General features: G+C 42.1%; 1 protein-coding gene across 5 annotated transcripts in view; it reads left to right on the top strand.

The window, feature by feature from the left end:
* LOC133549747 (cytosolic 5'-nucleotidase 1A-like) overlaps window positions 1-17,937 on the top strand; it is a 67,602-nt gene that overhangs the window by 41,573 nt on the left and 8,092 nt on the right. The window contains exons 1-4 of one of the 5 annotated variants that reach the window (XM_061895479.1): window positions 1,127-1,279; window positions 1,423-2,048; window positions 13,886-14,053; window positions 17,565-17,694. In XM_061895479.1, coding sequence (XP_061751463.1) covers window positions 1,926-2,048; window positions 13,886-14,053; window positions 17,565-17,694 — 421 coding nt within the window. In that variant the 5' untranslated portion in view covers window positions 1,127-1,279; window positions 1,423-1,925. The other 4 variants (XM_061895480.1, XM_061895481.1, XM_061895483.1 and 1 more) reach the window with 4 other exon arrangements.

The raw sequence follows: 17,937 nt of genomic DNA, 5'->3' as shown, positions 1-17,937 counted from the left end.
AGAGAAAGCGACAATTTCCCCATTAATTTGAGCGAGGATGAAAGATTCGTGGATGAGGATAATGAGAGTGAATGACTAGAAAAAAAAAGAAAAAAAAAGACGATTGCAGTGGGAGCGATTCAGATGTTATTAGACATATTTACTAGGATAATTCTGGAAAATCCTTTATGTGCCTATTGTGTTGCTGGTGTTTTAGTGAGATTATATAGTACCTGAAAGTCGGAGGGGTGTGACCACGGGTGTAGTGACCGCCAGTGTCTCAAGGAGGAGGTAATAGTTGCCGTAGCAGGACGCAGGCTCCGCTCATAACTACGGTAAGAGCCAACTTATTACCACAATTTTCTCACCAAAACCTGCCGGTTGACATGTGGTCGGGATCCATGTTCGCTAGACCGCTCTGTTCCATAGTAAAGCTTCACCTTCGGGAATTTTAAACAAGGAAACACCGGCTGTGTTTGTGTGGCTAAAAGCTAAAAGCTTCCCACCTCCATCTTTCTACTTTGATTTCTCCAATATTAATTGAACAAATTGCAAACGATTCAGCAACACAGATGTCCGGAATACTGTGTAATTATGCGATTAAAGCAGACTACTTATAGCTTGGATCGGGCTGGAAAATAATGTCTGCTACAACCCGAGACGTCAAACGCACGCGTCATCATACGCGTCATCATACCGCAACGTTTTCAACACGACACTTCGCGGGAAATTTAAAATTGCAATTTAGTAAACTAAAAGGCCGTATTGGCATGTGTTGCAATGTTAATATTTCATCATTGATATATAAACTATCAGACTGTGTGGTCGGTAGTAGTGGGTTTCAGTAGGCCCTATAATGTTTTTAGGAATTTGCTGCAATAATGTTTGACTCCCATTTGTACTGAACTTGGGGGCCGGTATGATGTAATTTCCCGGCCAGATATGGTCCACCTGTTGAATGGCGCTGGCATAAAATACTGTATGCCAAGGGGCTGCTCATCATCATCATCATTTCCTCAGAAGTCCATCTGTCGCTGTAAATTGTCAGCTTGGGCTATTCAAGCGTCGTATTTGTAATACATTTAAGAGCTTCAAAGCGCACTCAACAGGTGCCTGTTTCTTTCATTGTGCAGGTGTACCTAATAAAGTGCCCTGTGAGTGTACACCGACTGCCGCCGCCACGGCCAATGAAATCCACGATGCGGGGGTTCCTCCCAGCCAGTCTGGCGCTGAGGCCGTTGCCTGGCAACAGAGAGTGCTGCTGCGTAATTCAGGGCTGCAGGGGCAATGATAAGATGAGGTGAGGCAAAGAGACACCGTGGGAGGGTAAATCACACACATATTATGATAAAGTTATTCATCCACGGAGATTACGTCCACTTCATATTGCTGCTCAGCAGTGTGGGAAATGGAGTCCACTCTCATAATATGTGCTCTAAATAGGTGGCGTCTTACAAGAGGAGATGCAAGGTGAAGGTATAGCACGCGTCGTGACACACCGGTTGCCGCCATCCAGTGGGATGCAACAACTGCTCGTCACACTCAGTCAGATGCCTCTCTGCTCCGGGACATCACACACTCAGAGGATTTAAAGGGGAGAACAGCCAAAAGACCCGAAGTGAATTGTGTGGATGAGAGAGGAAAAAGAGGCACCGAGGAGTTAAATGAGGAAAAAAAGGCTCACAATGCTGCGAGTAAGAAGAACTGTCAACCGCTTATAGAAGGAGCGCTCATCTCATGTCCTTCGTCCACATTTGTATCCCTTTTCCAGATCTGTGCCGCTGAAATCTGATTTCCCCCGCTGAGTGCATATGGGAGCTCCAGTGAGTTCATGTGCATGAGTGAGACAGTACTTTGGTACCAACTCCTGGCAGAGAGAAATAGGGGCAAGAAAGGGGGAAATCACACAGCTGAGGGGGGAATTCATTCAGAAACAAGAGGGCAACATGAATCTGAGCAACGGTAAAACTTTGGCTGCCAGTGGACAGAACAGAAACGGTACAAGTGGCAGCTGGGAAGACGCTGGGAGAGTTGTGAAGCCCTCGACTCCGACACGGAAACCTCAGCCTGTAAGTACTCCTAAACACCATTTGCAATGATCTCCATTTCAACATGGATTAGGTAGTCATATTCTTTGAATAGATGTTTCATGTGTGATAATGGAGATATCAGTTTGGATTTCCAAGGATTCCCAAACAGTGGTGCGTGTGCCACCAGTGGTAGGCAGGCTCCATCTAGTGGCATGCCAAATAATCACTTGATTAAATACTCAAATACAGTGTTACTGTTCAAACTGTGTGTCATGTTACAGATGCCAAAATATTAAATATACTAGTTAAAAAAAACATCTACCCAGTTTTAATGAATATTTAGACCTACTACGCTAATGCATTTTAATTTTGGTCATTGGTGGTACTTGGAGAGCCAAGAGTTTTTATTTTCAAACATTTGTGTATTGAATGTTTGACATATACAGCCCAGAAATACAATAAACACGTGTCAAATTATATATATTTTTTCAAACAAGTAACTCACCAAAATCATGTTTAAAAATAATGCTGTGTACATACATCTACTGATGCCTCTGGACACATCTTCAGTGATGTGCCTGGAATCATCGGGTGTTTCGGGTCTTTCAACATCATACACCCTCCTCCAGGTGACCCAGCCGGGGCTGATCAGACCCCAGCTTGTGTCCAGATGGCTAGCTAGCTACCATGACTCCATGGCTCTCCTCTTTTGAGCCACAGCCATCTTGAGGCCCTCTCTGCCGCATCGGTGGTACTGCGGATGGCTCTCCTCCTTCTCTCTCTCGATGCCCAAAGTGCTGAAGGCTCTGGTAAAGGAGCGGGCTGCAAAACCCCTGCATCCAACCTCGACTGGCAGACACCTCACTCTCCACCCAGCCTGCTGACAGTCACTGACCAGTCCCGCGTACTTGGAGAGCTTCCTCTCAAAAGCTTCTTCCAGGCGGTCTTCCCATGGGACGGTCAGCTCCAGCAGCGCTACCTGCTTGGTGGACTCAGACACGAGGACAATGTCTGGTCGCAGGGTGGTGACTGCAATGTGGCTGGGGAACTTCAGCTGATGTTCAAGGTCCACCAACAGCTGCCAGTCTCTTGCAGAGGTTAGGATGGCCGCAGATGTTCTTCTGGCAGGGGTTGGCTGCTCCCCAGCTCTGACAAAGGCGATGATTTTCTTGGAGGGTCGGAACTGCTTTGCCCACACAAGTCCTGCGCTGATGGCTTTAGTAATGGTCTTAAGGACTTGGTCATGCCTCCAGCGGTACCGTCCATCTCCAAGTGCTCTGGTGCAGCAGCTGAGGATGTGTTCCAGGGTTCCTCGCTTGGAACACAATGGGCATGCTGGTGTCTCTGTTATGCCCCCAAATAATAAACTTGATAAAAAGGAAAAAAAAAACATGGATCGTTCAAAATGGTACAGGCAAATATTGACACAAAGACACAGACGACTGCACTCTCAGTAGATATCCCCAACACGGTGCAGCAATGCACAAAAGAGCCTTCATATTTCTAGTGTTTAACTCCGAGCTTTATTATGAAGCTGGCTGTGGCGCATTCTTTCTGATGTCAATTCCTGTGTGGGGCGTGGTCTTTCTGGCACACTTCATCTTCGAACTCAGTTTGTAAACAATCAATGAGTCCATATAAAGCTAAGAGCTGCAGATTCAAGAAATACACGGCGCACTTACCCTTGTAAAAAACTGTCCTAGGAGGGGGATCTTAAACGATAGTTTAGAGTGGCTGAAACGGGGCTTAGGCTTGCCCACAAATGCGGTCCTCTCCAAGGTTTCTCATAGTCATCATTGTCATTGTCACCGACGTCCCACTGGGGTGAGTTTTCCTTGCCCTTATGTGGGCTCTACCGAGGATGTCGTTGTGGTTAGTGTTGTGGTTTGTGCAGCCCTTTGAGACACCAGTGATTTAGGGCTATATAAGTAAACATTGATTGATTGATTGAGAGAGAGAGAGAGAGAGAGAGAGAGAGAGAGAGAGAGAGAGAGTAGACAGTCGCTTTACAAAGCTAAGCTATCTGTGATTGGCAGCTATGAACACCAACCATTGCATTCCACCGTCAAAATTGGGGGCCCCTGGGTTTCAGCCAGGTAAGCCCGTCCATTAATGCAGCCCTGGTTATAGGCTACTCGGAGATAGCAGTTACACAACAGCTAAGCAGACAATAACATTGAAGCTAGACATACTGTATGTATAAGTGGCTTTGAAGGAAAAATAATGCAGTCTAAAACAGTTCAGTTTCAGTTTATTTCGAACATGCATACAATACAATGAAAGGCCTACTGAAACCCACTACTACTGACCACGCAGTCTGATAGTTTATACATCAATGAGGACATCTTAATATTGCAACACATGCCAATACGGTTGGGTTAGTTTACTAAATTGCAATTTTAAATTTTGCGCGGAAGTATCATGCTAAAACGTCGGGGTGTGATGACGCGTGCGCGTGACGTCACGCATTGTAGAGGACATTTTGGTCCAGCACTGTTCACAGCTATAAGTTGTATGTTTTATCGCATAATTCCACAGTATTATAGACATCTGTGTTGCTGAATCTTTTGCAATTTGTTCAATTAATAATGGAGACGTCAAAGACAAAAGATGTAGGTGGGAAGCGGTGTATTGCGGCCGCCTTTAGCAACACAAACACAGCCGGTGTTTCCTTGTTTACATTTCCGAAAGATAACGGTGAAGCTTTACTATGGAACAGAGCGGTCAAACGAACATGGTTCCCTACCACATGTCAACCGGCAGGTTTCGGTGAGAAAATGGTGGTAATAAGTCGGCTCTTACCGTAGACATGAGCGGAGAGCTTGCGTCGTTCCTCCTGCACCTGCCAAAGAGGCAGCTGCGGCCTCTCCTGCCTCCTCCCACCGGCCACCCCAGACCGTCGGATACTTCCACCGTGAAGGAGGGGAAAAAAATAATCTCAGCCCGGCCCCACTGGCTGCTTCGCCTCGTCGACAAAACGTGGCTTCCCTCGGAGACACTGGCGGTCACCACACCCGTGGTCACAGTCCTCCGACTTTCAGGTTGTACAGGTACGACCGTATAATCTCACTAAAACACTAGTAACACAATAAGCAGAGAAGGGATTTTCCAGAATTACCCTAGTAAATTTGTCTAATAACATCTGAATCGCTCTGCCATCAAGTTTTTATTTTTATTTTTATTTTTTCTAGTCCTTCACTCTCACTTTCCACATCCACAAATCTTTCATCCTCGCTCAAATTAATGGGGAAATCGTCGCTTTCTCGGTCCAAATCGCTTTCGCTACTGGTGGCCATGATTGTAAACAATGTGAGGATGCGAGTAGATCTACAACCTGTGACGTCACGTGCACATTGTTTGCTACTTCTGGTACAGGCAAGGCTTTTTTATTAGCGGCCAAAAGTTGCAAACTTTATCGTCTATGTTCTCTACTAAATCCTTTCAGCAAAAATATGTCAATATCGCAAAATGATCAAGTATGACACATAGAATGGACCTGCTATCCCTGTTTGAATAAGAAAATCTAATTTCAGTTGGCCTTGAAATCCATCACATATTTCGAGTTGTTCCACTACCGAACATCCAAAAAGGAGTAGGAAGAAACAGAGCTTATTTATTCTTACGCCTTTTCATGTCATAGCAATTTTATTCCATTTCCTTGTTCTCTGTTTGTAACAGAACAGTGATAAAATAAATACAGAGATATACCATAATTTAGTAAACAAATGTTAAATAAATAAACAATCACTATCTTTTTTTAGGTTCATGATGTTCATCATAATTGTTCTTCTTTGTACTTTGTGAACACCTGTAGTTTGAACAGTTTCTTGGATTGAATTAGACTTAGACTTAGACAAACTTTATTGATCCACAAGGGAAATTGTTCAAATCCACAAGGAAAATTGTCCAATCCACAAGGGAAATTGTTCAAATGTTCAAATGTAAATGTTGTACATGCATACAAATGCTTAAAATTAGATTTTTCTCTAAAGTTATATATTTTTTCTGTTGTTGAGAAGAATTGTCGTAAATTCTTGGGTAACAGGTTATAGTTTGCTTTGTACATAATTTTAGCTGTTTGTGAATGCACCAAATTGTTGCAATTTAATATTTTTGATTGAATAAATAAAGGGTTTGTATGTTCTCTATATCCAACATTATGTATTATTCGAATAGATCTTTTTTGTAACACTGTTAGTGAATGAAGATCACACTTTTAGTTATTTTTCCATATTTCTGCACAGTAACTCAGATTTGGTAACACTAGTGAGCAGTAGAGAATATGAAGTGTTTTTTGATATATTTTGCTTTATTCATTATTGACGTGCCTCTTACTACTTTATGTTGTATATTTTTTACATGAGATTTCCAGTTCATTTTATCGTGTATTAATATAACCCCAAAATGTGTTTTCTTTTACCCTTTCAATATCTACTCTGTCTTTTTGTATTAGTGTTTGACTTTCCCTTCTACTGTTACCAAATACCATTAGCTTTACTGATGTTGAAAGATTGTATGTTTTTGTCAAACCATCTTTTTAATTTGTTAATTTCTTCTATTATTTGTATTAGCTTTTGTGTGTTCTCTCCTGAACAAAAAAAAGTTGGATCGTTGGCATATAATAGTAAATTTAAGTCCTTTGTAACTTTACAAATGTTGTTTATATAGAGATTGAGCAATTTTGGTTCAAGTATTGATCCTTCAGGTACGCCACAAGATATTTTCAGCTCTTCCTGTTGGTTAAGTAACTTCTTACCCAGTTCAAGACCAACCCTCTGATTCCATACATTTCTAATTTGTTTATTAAGATACCGTGATTGATTGTGTCAAATGCTTTTGTAAAATCCATAAACACTGCAGCGGCACATTTTTTGCTATTTATTGAATTGGTAATCTCTTCCGTTATTTCGATTAATGCCATTGATGTTGAGATGTTGACTCTGTATCGGTATTGGTAATCTGTGAGTATTTTATTTTCATTTATGAATTTGTCCAATCTATTGTTAAACAATTTTTCAATAATTTTACATAATTGTGTAAGTAGAGAAACAGGTCTATAGTTTCTAACCTGGTATTTGTCTCCAGTCTTATAAATTGGGTCAACTTTTGCTATTTTAATTTTATCTGGGAATTTGCAAATGATTTGTTTGAAATGATAAGTTGCTGATATATGTTAAAGTTTTTGAAATCTCTTCAATAACCTTTTTTATGGTTCCCATATCAGTTTGTTACACCCTGTCCTGGATTTACATATTTCACAATATTGATGATTTCCTCTTTTATTATCACACCTTTGAGGAAGATCGAGTGGGGATTTCTGTCTATCAGAATCGGTAATTAGACATACTTTTTTTTTTTTTTTTTATCTCCGAGGGGATATTAAAATTTTCAGCACAATCCTATTCAAGATCAGACAAACATTACTGGGACACATATACATAATGTCATTGAAGTCCTCAATTGACTCAGAATCTGTAATCTTTTCTCTAGATTTGCTCAAATGTTCACAAAGTACTTATTGAAGCTCTCAGCTACTTTGTTCATATTGTAATTTTTATTCATATTTTTATATTTAGGATAATCCTTCTTAGCACCATTTTTTAATAATGCTATTTAGGATGCCCCATGTTACGCTCATATTGTTTTTGTTCGGTCCAATAATTGAGTGTAATATTCTTCCCTACGTGTTCGTAGTATGCCAGTTAGCTTGTTCTCATATGTTTTGTACTTGTTTTCTGCCTCTTTGTGTTATAAATGTTCTATATGATGCACTCTTCCTGTTTCAAGCATTTTTCAGTCATTTTGTGATGCATGGTTGATTTATTTTCTTTTGCTTCTTACTAAGCTGTTTCTATGGATTTTTTTTTGTCATTAAGAATTGTAAAAGCATAAAAACACACCATATTCATCATCTACATAATTTTCACTGTGTAGAGTCTCAACTTTCATCTAACGGATCATTTTTGAAAGCTGTCATACTTTGTTCTGTGTATATACTTCGAAATGTCTTTTTGTCATCAATGTTCCTTTTCTTATAGTTTCCGTCATAGATTGTAAAAACTGGCAGATGATCACTGATGTCGGATAATAGCAGACCACTCGCGGTATTATTATCAAAATCATTAGTAAAAATATTATTAATAAGTGTGGCACTGTGTCCTGAGCTTCTGCTTGGACTTGTGATTTTAGGATATAAAGTCAGGCTATACATTGTGTCAATATAGCCATCTATGGGCTTTTGTTTGTTTAAGAGGTCAATGTTGAAGTCTCCACATAAGAAAGTTACTTTTTGACCGCAGTCAGTAAAAGTTGTCTGAATCCAGTTCTCAAACGTTTCAATGTTTGACTTATGTGATCTATATATGTAGGTGGTTATTAGTTCTTGTTTTTTCGTGACATATTTCAGTGATTAGACATTGTAGCTAACAACATATTTTTTACCACTTTGTAGTTTAAGTTCTTCATCACATACACAGCTCACTCCCCCTCCGTTCTTGTTGGTTCTGTTGATATAAATTAGTTCATATCCATCCAGGTCCAAATCCATTCCTTTTTTAGCATCTTTTCCTGTTTCTGAGATAGCGATAACTTTGAAAGATTTGTTGAATTGTTCCAAAAAATGCTTCATGTTGTTGTAGTTTGCATACAAACTTCTGCTGTTTAGTGAATTATCAACAGGTTTTTGTCTATTTTAATGTGTCCGTTATATTGTTTGTCTGTATAATAAAAACACTTATTCTTGGGATGAAAGGGAAAAAGATGTATCTGGATCTACATCCTTACTTAATTTTTATTCCAGACTCTCATGGTCTATGCTGCTCATGGTTTTCAGTTCCATACATTCCTGTTCAGCAATCTTTTGTGTTGCCCTATGAATGTCTGTAAGTGTATATGAATGTGCACCTGAGTAAATGACCTTCTTCTTTGGTAAAAAAAAAACATGTAAATACAAACAAGTATCAAATTATTATAGTGGCATATGACTTACAGTTACAACATTTCCAAGGCAGATGTGTATCACAAAGTATCCAGTAACAAATGTGTCCGCATCATTCAACTTACCTCGGTAAGCACCCAATAAAAGTAATTACTATGACCACTAGGTGTCACCAAAAACAAATTGACACTCGCCTTCAAAACCATAAATCTATCATAGTGTTTTTCATACGTACCATTGTTCTCCTTTCGACCAATTTTACTTGATCAAACCTTTTCTAACATTATACACTACAAAATAATACAAGTTTGTAGTATGATTCGTGCTGATATTGTATCGGATTAATATTAGTTTCGGCCAATATTGGTATTGTTTTGGAAGTGAAAAAGTTGTATCAGGGCAACCCTACCTTTAATATCATGTTTATTTTTAATGACAAACATTTATCTATATTATTGTGGACCTGATACTCCTTTTGTGTTCTTTATGTGCTATTATAAGCAAAAACAGAGAAATAAAACTCCTTTCCTGCAGCGTGTGTGTAATACTTTGTTGGGAGAGTGTTCCATTATGTATTTTTGTTAATCAGATTTCCCATTAAGAGGGTCAATGTGCTGTTTAGCGTCTTTCATATTGACCTGTTTGCATCTGTAACATGTGGCTACCACTTCAACTGTCCATTTGCGCAGGCGTGACCACTTGGAAAAACTGCACGAATTTCGCTGCCAGAGAAGTTTTCTTGGATTCTGAGTCATTCTACGATGCAGATGCAGAATCACATTAATCACACGTTTTAATTTGGATTAATACCACAGCTTATAACTTGTGTGCATGGTTTAAAAATACTTTAAAAAGACCCAATATTTGGACTTAAATGCAATTCTAATATTTTAATGTGATCCAAGAATTTATTTTTAAAAGTTTCACATTCATTTGCTCAAAATTCTGCAACAGTTTTGTCCAAAATCCAGTCAGGGTGTACTTTGGAGTGAAATTTACCAGCAAGCACACTAGTCAGAGTTTTCTCACTGTATAAAAACACACGCCGCATTCCAGGTAAGGTTAAAGAGCATGTACAGTCAAGATAAATTGCATCAATAGTCATGTATTTATTTTGGAGATAATGTCCAAAGTTTATATGAAAAGGTAAAAAATAAGTCAATAGGTATAAGGCAGAAAGAAAGGTGTTTGATATCTTATTTTGCAGTGAAGCCAATTCATATATACACTACATGATTAATGCAATATTTTTTTGTGATTAATCACATGAGTTAACTGGTTATAACTGTTTTTATATGAATTGTTTGAATTAGATTGTATTTACAAAATGTATTTACAAAAGAATGTTAATCAATCTCATTAAAAAAATATTGCAACAATAACTCCAGACCAACGTCAGCTTTACAATACTTAGGATATACATTTACAGAGCAGTTGAGAAGACAACACATTTAATATTTTTTTTACTATACTAAAAAAAAAAAAAAGAAAAAGGAAAACCAAAAAATATACAATTCTAAGAAAAATTATAATAGCAACAATACCTGTAATACTTTTCTTTCCATTTTATACCGCTTGTCCCTTTTCGGGGGTTGCTGGAGCCTATCTCAGCTGCATTCGGGTGTAAGGCGTGGTACTATTCATGGTAGTATTATTAAAACTACTAATAATAATGATGATAGTATCAATATTAGTAATTACATTTTTTAACAACATCCATCCATCCATTTTCTACCGCTTTTTCCCTTTTGGGGTTACGGGGGGCGCTGGCGCCTATCTCAGCTACAATTGGGCGGAAGGCGGGGTCCACCCTGGACAAGTCGCCACCTCATCGCAGGGCCAACGCAGATAGACAGACAACATTCACACTCACATTCACACACTAGGGCCAATTTAGTGTTGCCAATCAACCTATCCCCAGGTGCATGTCTTTGGAAGTGGGAGGAAGCCGGAGTACCCGGAGGGAACCCACGCATTCACGCAACAAACAAAATTAATTACAATAATAGAACAATATGTATATTATTATTATTATGACTTGGCCATTAATAAAAAACAATAACAGTCACAGTGGCTTACACTTGCATTGCATATCAAAAACTTGACAACATCCCTGTTGCCGTGATTCACCACAAGGAAGAAAGAGTCTAAGTTCATCTGAAAGTTAAAACAAATTCATATTTTTATAGTTTTTTCATTACATTATTTTCCCCCAAAATGTTCTTGTTATTTTTGTTTTAATTAATACGTACAGACCTAACTGCTAGGCATCTCTGCCTGTCGCACCTCCTCCAGTGCACTTCGAGGTCAGCTGCAGGGTCGTCAGCTGGTGCCACCGTTCACTGATGTTTCGCCCCCAAGCCAGGACACCTCGCGGTGGGGGGGCAGTGGCTACGCGGGGACGTCTCCCCGCGCCACTCCCTGCAACTGACCTCACTGGGGTGTTGAGCCCCAAGTGTTGTCCCTCCTTCTTAGCCACATCCAGAAACTTGCCTTCTCTGCCTCCTCTGCCAACTCCTTGATGGCCTTCCTCAGGCTGGAACCGGTCATTCCCGCCGCACGCAGGAGCCGGGTTGCAGAACCTCCTATGAAGCCCCTGCATCCAATCTCCACGGGGTGAATGGACGCAGACCAGCCTCCCCCCTTGCAGTCCTCTGCTAGGTCGCTGTACTTTGACCTTTTGAACTCATGTGCTACTGGTATTCCCTCCTCCCATGGCACGGTTAGTTCAATGATGAGGACTTTCTTAGCAGCTGAGGACCACATCACAACGTCTGGTCTTAGCGTTGTCTGTATTACCTCAGTTGGGAAGACTAGCTGCTTGTCCAGGTCTACGCGCATCTCCCAGCCCTTACCAGGGGTAAGCAGAAGTGATGATCTTCCCTTCTCTGTCTTCTGTCCTACCTCACCTGGTTTGATAAAAGTGATGTTTGGCCAATGGGGATCTGTGGCGTTGTTTGCCCCGACTCTGCATCTCTCTAACAGCTCTGCCAACTTCCTCAGCACCCGATTGTGTCGCCACCGGAAGCGCCCCTGCGTCAGCGCGACGTTGCAACCTGAAAGGATGTGCTTGAGTCCTGCATTGTCTTTGCTGCACAGGGAGCACTTGCTATCGCTTCCGAACCACTGGGCGAGGTTTCGAGGGCATGGCAGGGTGTCATACGCTGCCCTCACGAGGAAGCTTAGCCGAGATTGAGGAGTTCGCCAGATGTCGGCCCAGGTTATGACTCTTTGAATGGTATCCTCCCAGCGAGTCCATGCCCCCTGTTTTCCCTGGGATACGGCCTTCACCCGATACTGGTCTTGTGCCACTTGTGTGACCTCTTCCACCACCATGGCCTTCCTCTGCTGTCTCGTGGCTTTGGACCAGAACTGGACCGGTTTCCCCCATCCCAGTCCTGCCCGGCTGTCTTGGACTCTTCCCAGGATCTCCTTATATTTCAGCCTCGAGACAGCTTGGTCCACTTCTACCTGGGCCCTCCACTTTCGTCCAGTGCGGACAGTCACCGCTGCACTCTTCACAGCTTCGTCTCTTGATTCCCTCATCTCCAGTACAAGGCGAGTCTTCTCCTGCCTGTAACCCAGATTGATGGACTTTAGAGGAAGTTGCAGAATGTTCTTGCCAAAAAGACCTGTGTCCGAGAAACAGCGGGGGAGGCCCAGCCACTTCCTGATATAACCGTTGGCGGTGCTGTCCATCTTGCTGGCCTGAGAAGATGGAATTTCAGCTACTTTCAGCGGCCACATCACGCGGTGGAAAAGTGTGAAGTGGTAACACCAAACCTTCAGCTTCCCAGGAAGTTGGCTCCCGTCGATCCTTGCGAGCCCCTCTTTTAGTTGTTTCTGGACCACCCTCCCCATCTGCCTGTCCGAGAGCTCTGCTGTATACTCCCTCCCGAGGCTTCGGATGGGCTGCTCTGCCAGGAGTGGAATCTTCTCACCTCCTGCTGTGAAGACTGTCCTGTCATCTCTCACACCCTTCCTGATTGACAGGCTCCTGGACTTAGCGGGCTTTATCTTCATTCTCGCCCAGATGGTCAGTTCGTCGAAACGCTTGAGGAGTCGTGCTGTGCATGGGGCGGTCTGTAGGATACTTGTCACATCATCCATGAAACCTCTCAGAGCGGGGAGTCTTCCTCCTGACGGTGTTTTCAGGCCTCTGGCCATTTGCCTTGCTCCAATGAGTAACACTTCAAATGCAGCTACAAAGAGGATTGGTGATATGGAGCAGCCCATGGCAATTCCCACTTCCAACCGCTGCCATCCTGTCATGTAGTCATCCACTGAGAAGCACATGTGCAGGTTGTTGAAATACTTGGCTATGATGTTACTGACACACACAGGAACATGGAAGAAATTCAGGGCAAACTCAACCAGCTTGTGTGGTACTGAGCCATAGGCATTTGCCAGGTCGAGCCATACCACGTGGAGCTTACTCCTTTCTCTTTTGGCACGCTGTATCTGATCCTAGATCACGGATGCATGCTCAATGCACCCCGGAAAGCCTGGCAGTCCGGCTTTTTGACAGCTTGTATCGATGTAGCAGTTGTTGCTGAGGAAGCTGGATATCCTTCTTGCCTTTAAATGTTTATTGAGATTAATAAGGATGATGGATCATTCTGTGTTGATTTCGACCACCCAGATTCAAAACAAATGGAAAATGCTTTTCTTTATTGTCAAACTCTCAGCGTGTTTTTATACTTTGCGCCTCCAAAGGGTTAACATTGTCAAGCATTGTGGTATGTGTCCTTAGAGAGTAGAAGACATGTTTTACATCACTGTCACCTCATCTCTGCCAGCCCGACAACAAAAAAATGCTTCTTTGCCATTCTGAGATGTAACAGAAGTAATACACTGATTGACAATTGAATCCTGCTAACAAGACTCCCTTTAACTGGCCTGGTCTAATTCTATCATTCTGATTCTTGTCACTTCTCAGCCCAAACCTGAGAACGCCGTCACCATTGCAGTATCGTCGCGAGTCCTTTTCAACATGGAGCGGGAGCAGCAGATTTATGAGCAGCAAGGCATGGAAAAGTATCTCAAGTATCAGGTGGAGCATGAAAGTGAGCCTTTCAGTCCTGGCCCTGCCTTCTCCTTTGTTAAGGTCAGAGAAACACCACTATGGTTACGCTATCATTTCCCTCAAATCATGTCATTCCCCTCATTGGTTTGCGCCACTTTTAAGAGAACAAGCACTTTCAGTTATATGTTTTCATTTTTCTTATGGACATAAGAATAGAATGGAATTGAATAGAATAGAATAGAATAGAATAAAATAGGATAGAATAGAAAGTACTTTATTGATCCCTGGGGGAAATTCAGCACCACCCATAAGCCCATCCCATTTATACGTACGACCAGCACTTCAAAGGCGACAGGTTTATCAAGAAGTAGACTTTGCTACACATCTTAAAATAAAGCCTACCACCAGCAGAAATCATTAAAAACGAAACTTGGTTCACAGTAAAAAATTGTTGTTGTAATTGTTGGATATGAATATAAGTTTTTTGCTGTTTTCCTGTGTGTAGTGTTTTAGTTCTTGTCTTGCGCTCCTATTTTGGTGTCTTTTTCTCTTTTTTTGATATTTTCCTGTTGCAGATTCATGTCTTCCTTTGAGCGATCTTGCCTGCATCTACTTTGTTTTAGCAATCAAGAATATGTCAGCTTTTTGTATCCTTCTTTGTGGGGACGTTGTTGATTGTCATGTCATGTTCGGATGTACATTGATGATGCCGTCTTTGCTCTACAGTAAGTTTTTGCTGTCGTCCAGCATTCTGTTTTTGTTTACTTTGTAGCCAGTTCAGTTTTGTTTTGTTCTGCATAGCCTTCCTTAAGCTTCAATGCCTTTTCTTAGGGGAACTCACCTTTTGTTTATTTTTAGTTTAAGCATTAGATACCTTTTTACCTGCACACTGCCTCCCGCTGTTTCCGACATCTACAAAGCAATTAACTACCTGCTGCCACCTACTGATATGGAAGAGTATTACACGGTTACTCTGCCGAGCTCTAGACAGCACCGATGCTCAACAACAACACATCATTTACAGACTATAATTACTGTTTGCAAAAAATATTTTTACCACAATAGGTGAAATTACATAATCTCCCACGGCACAACAGACTGTATCTCACGGCACACTGATGTGTCGCGGAACAGTGGTTAAAAAACACTGCTGCAAAGTATAAGTTGCAATGGTATGTGCGCGCCGCAGCACAAAGGAATTGTAGCAACATGTGGGTTCACTTTTCTGGTTAGCTATTCTGCTGTAGCTTTGTAAAGTGCTGGATAGTTTAGGTGTACACACACCAGGTAGGGTAGTACATATTGCATTCACATTTCTATCTTGCCCTAATTTTTATTCTAGTTTGGTCTATATATTTTATAGACATATTGTTGTTTTTTATTATTTCTTCCCTGTAATCTGTACTTATGATCCACAAAGTGTTTTAGATGAGGGAAAATTAAAAAATATATATCTTATTGTACATGCATATAGGATGGGATACTGGATATAAGCCAAATTGTTAGTATAATTATCATTAATGTTTCAGAATAATTCCCAACAATAGAGTATGTGTATATTTGAATTATTTTGACCTAAGGTATAGAATTCCCTCATCCATCCATCCATCCGTCCGTCCATCCATCCATCCATCCATCCATCCATCCATCCATCCATCCATCCATCCATCCATCATCCATCATCCATCCATCCATCCATCTATCCATCCATCCATCCATCCATCCATCCATCCATCCATCCATCCATCCATCATCCATCCATCCATCCATCCATCCACCCATCCATCATCCATCCATCCATCCATCTATCCATTTTCTAAAGCTTACCCCTCAAGAGAGCTGATACAACCAGCCACTTCTACATACAGCTATAAATAAAAAGTAAAAGAAACATACACACTGTGGTGGACTCTGCGGTGTTCCACGCCATTGTCTGTTGGGTTGGGGGTAGCATGGCCAGAGACAGGAGCAGACCCAACAAAGCAACCAAAAGGGCCGACTCCACCCTCGGCCGCCCACTAAATCGGCCAGTTTCCAGTCCGCATGGATGAGCGAGGATGCATCCAAGGAGACTGAGGTGTCCGACACACGTTCATTCAGCCAAGACACTGTCCGTCCCAGCGCTCAGTGCTAGCTCCGCAGCCCTGTCTCATCATCCGCATCTCCTCCAGTCCCTCCAAACGGATTCTGGTGTGGCAGAGACCCAGCAGCTGGTCTCCGTGGCCAAAAGGCTCTCGGGAGGCAGATCCAGAAGTCCACAAAAAAAACACAGCAGAAGTCGCAAAAGTGCCACCCCTTGTTGCACAGTCCCAAAGGAAAGGGGGTGTAGACTGAGGTCAAGGGAAAAAACAACTCATAGCTATAGCACACATCCCTTACATGTGTGTAAGTGCGAAACATCAGAGGACATTAAAAGAGCAGAGCTGATGCAACCAGCCACTTCAACATACAGCTATGAATAAAAAGTAAAAGAAACATTTACACTGTGGTGGCCTCTACGACGTTCCATGCCATCGTCTACTGGGGTGGAGAGAGCATGGCCAGAGACAGGAGCAGACCCAACAAAGCAACCAAGAGAGTTGACTCCACTCTCGGCCTCCCACTAACTGGGCCAGTTTTGGCCAGAGGCTGATTTGTTCAAATTTTGGGTCAAAAGCAACAAGTTGTAGAGCAAAGTCAGGTATGTCTGTTATTTGTTGTTATTGGTACTCCAGCTTCCTCCCACCTCCAAAGACATGCACCTGGGGATAGGTTGATTGCAAACACTAAATTGGCCCTAGTGTGTGAATGTGAGTGTGAATGTTGTCTGTCTATCTGTGTTGGCCCTGTGATGAGTTGGCGACTTGTCTAGGGTGTACCCTGCCTCTACCACCCTCTAACCCCGTGAGTGACAAGTGGTAGAAAATGAATAGATGGATGACTGGATGGATACTCAAAGTTTACATAACCCCCTGAGAACCACCGTCCTACGTAGTGGAAATAGTTTTTTGGTAGGCAGACAGGCAGTGATTGAGTTCCAATTGGAGTGTGAAAAACAAAGAGGACCGGGATGGGATGAGCAATTAACCACGGGTGAAAATGCAAAACATAGCAGGAGGGTACAGGAGGAGAGATGCAGGACTTCACCTTTACACAACTAAGGTGTACACTCAACAATGCACCGGCACTGGCAAATATACCCCCTTAATCAGTTATTGTCCACAGGTGAGTCTCCTAATTATAAGTTAATCAGCGCTCCAGACAGGCATGGGACATGGCAGACAAAGCATACAGGAAGTTGAAAAAAAAAAAACCGAAAGAAAGGAGTGCTGACACAGAAACCAACACAAAACAAAGATGTATTCTAAGTCTGACCTGTCGTGGCAGAAAGCCCTGCTGTGAAACACACACTGCAGAGGACGCCGACTATGAAGATATATAAAACACGAACTACAAATATATTACATATTGAGGCTTTAAAACAACACTGGATGTTTTGCAGACTGTTTGGTGCGTGTGGCGGTGGTGAATGCAGAGTAAGGATTAAAGAACGAACACACGTGCAGCCTCCCCCACTGATGCAGTATGTTTGTGTCTTTGGTCGTGTTCCCAGGCTCTGGAGGCCGTCAACACTCGGCTGCGAGAGCTCTACCCTCAGAGCGAGGAGCTGTTTGATGTGGTGCTCGTGACCAACAACCACGCATACGTGGGCCTCAGGCTCATCAATACCATCAATCATCATCGTGAGTTACACACCGATGGAGGGAGGAGTCCGCTTTTCATGAGACGTACTTCATCAATTGTAAACAAAAAGTCTGTCGTCACACAGATGCATGACAAGGTTATTCATTTTGCAATATTCACTTCTTGCCACTGTGATGTGAATCTGAATTTCTCCAATTCAGGCACGCAAATATGTACAGGAAGTTGCTTCCTTTGTTAAAGAGGAAGGTAGAGAAAGACAAATGGAATGTGATTCTCATCCT

Source organism: Nerophis ophidion, linkage group LG03, assembly GCF_033978795.1.
Source record: "Nerophis ophidion isolate RoL-2023_Sa linkage group LG03, RoL_Noph_v1.0, whole genome shotgun sequence".
Lineage (NCBI taxonomy): Eukaryota > Metazoa > Chordata > Actinopteri > Syngnathiformes > Syngnathidae > Nerophis > Nerophis ophidion.
This window is presented reverse-complemented; position numbering and strand designations above follow the sequence as displayed.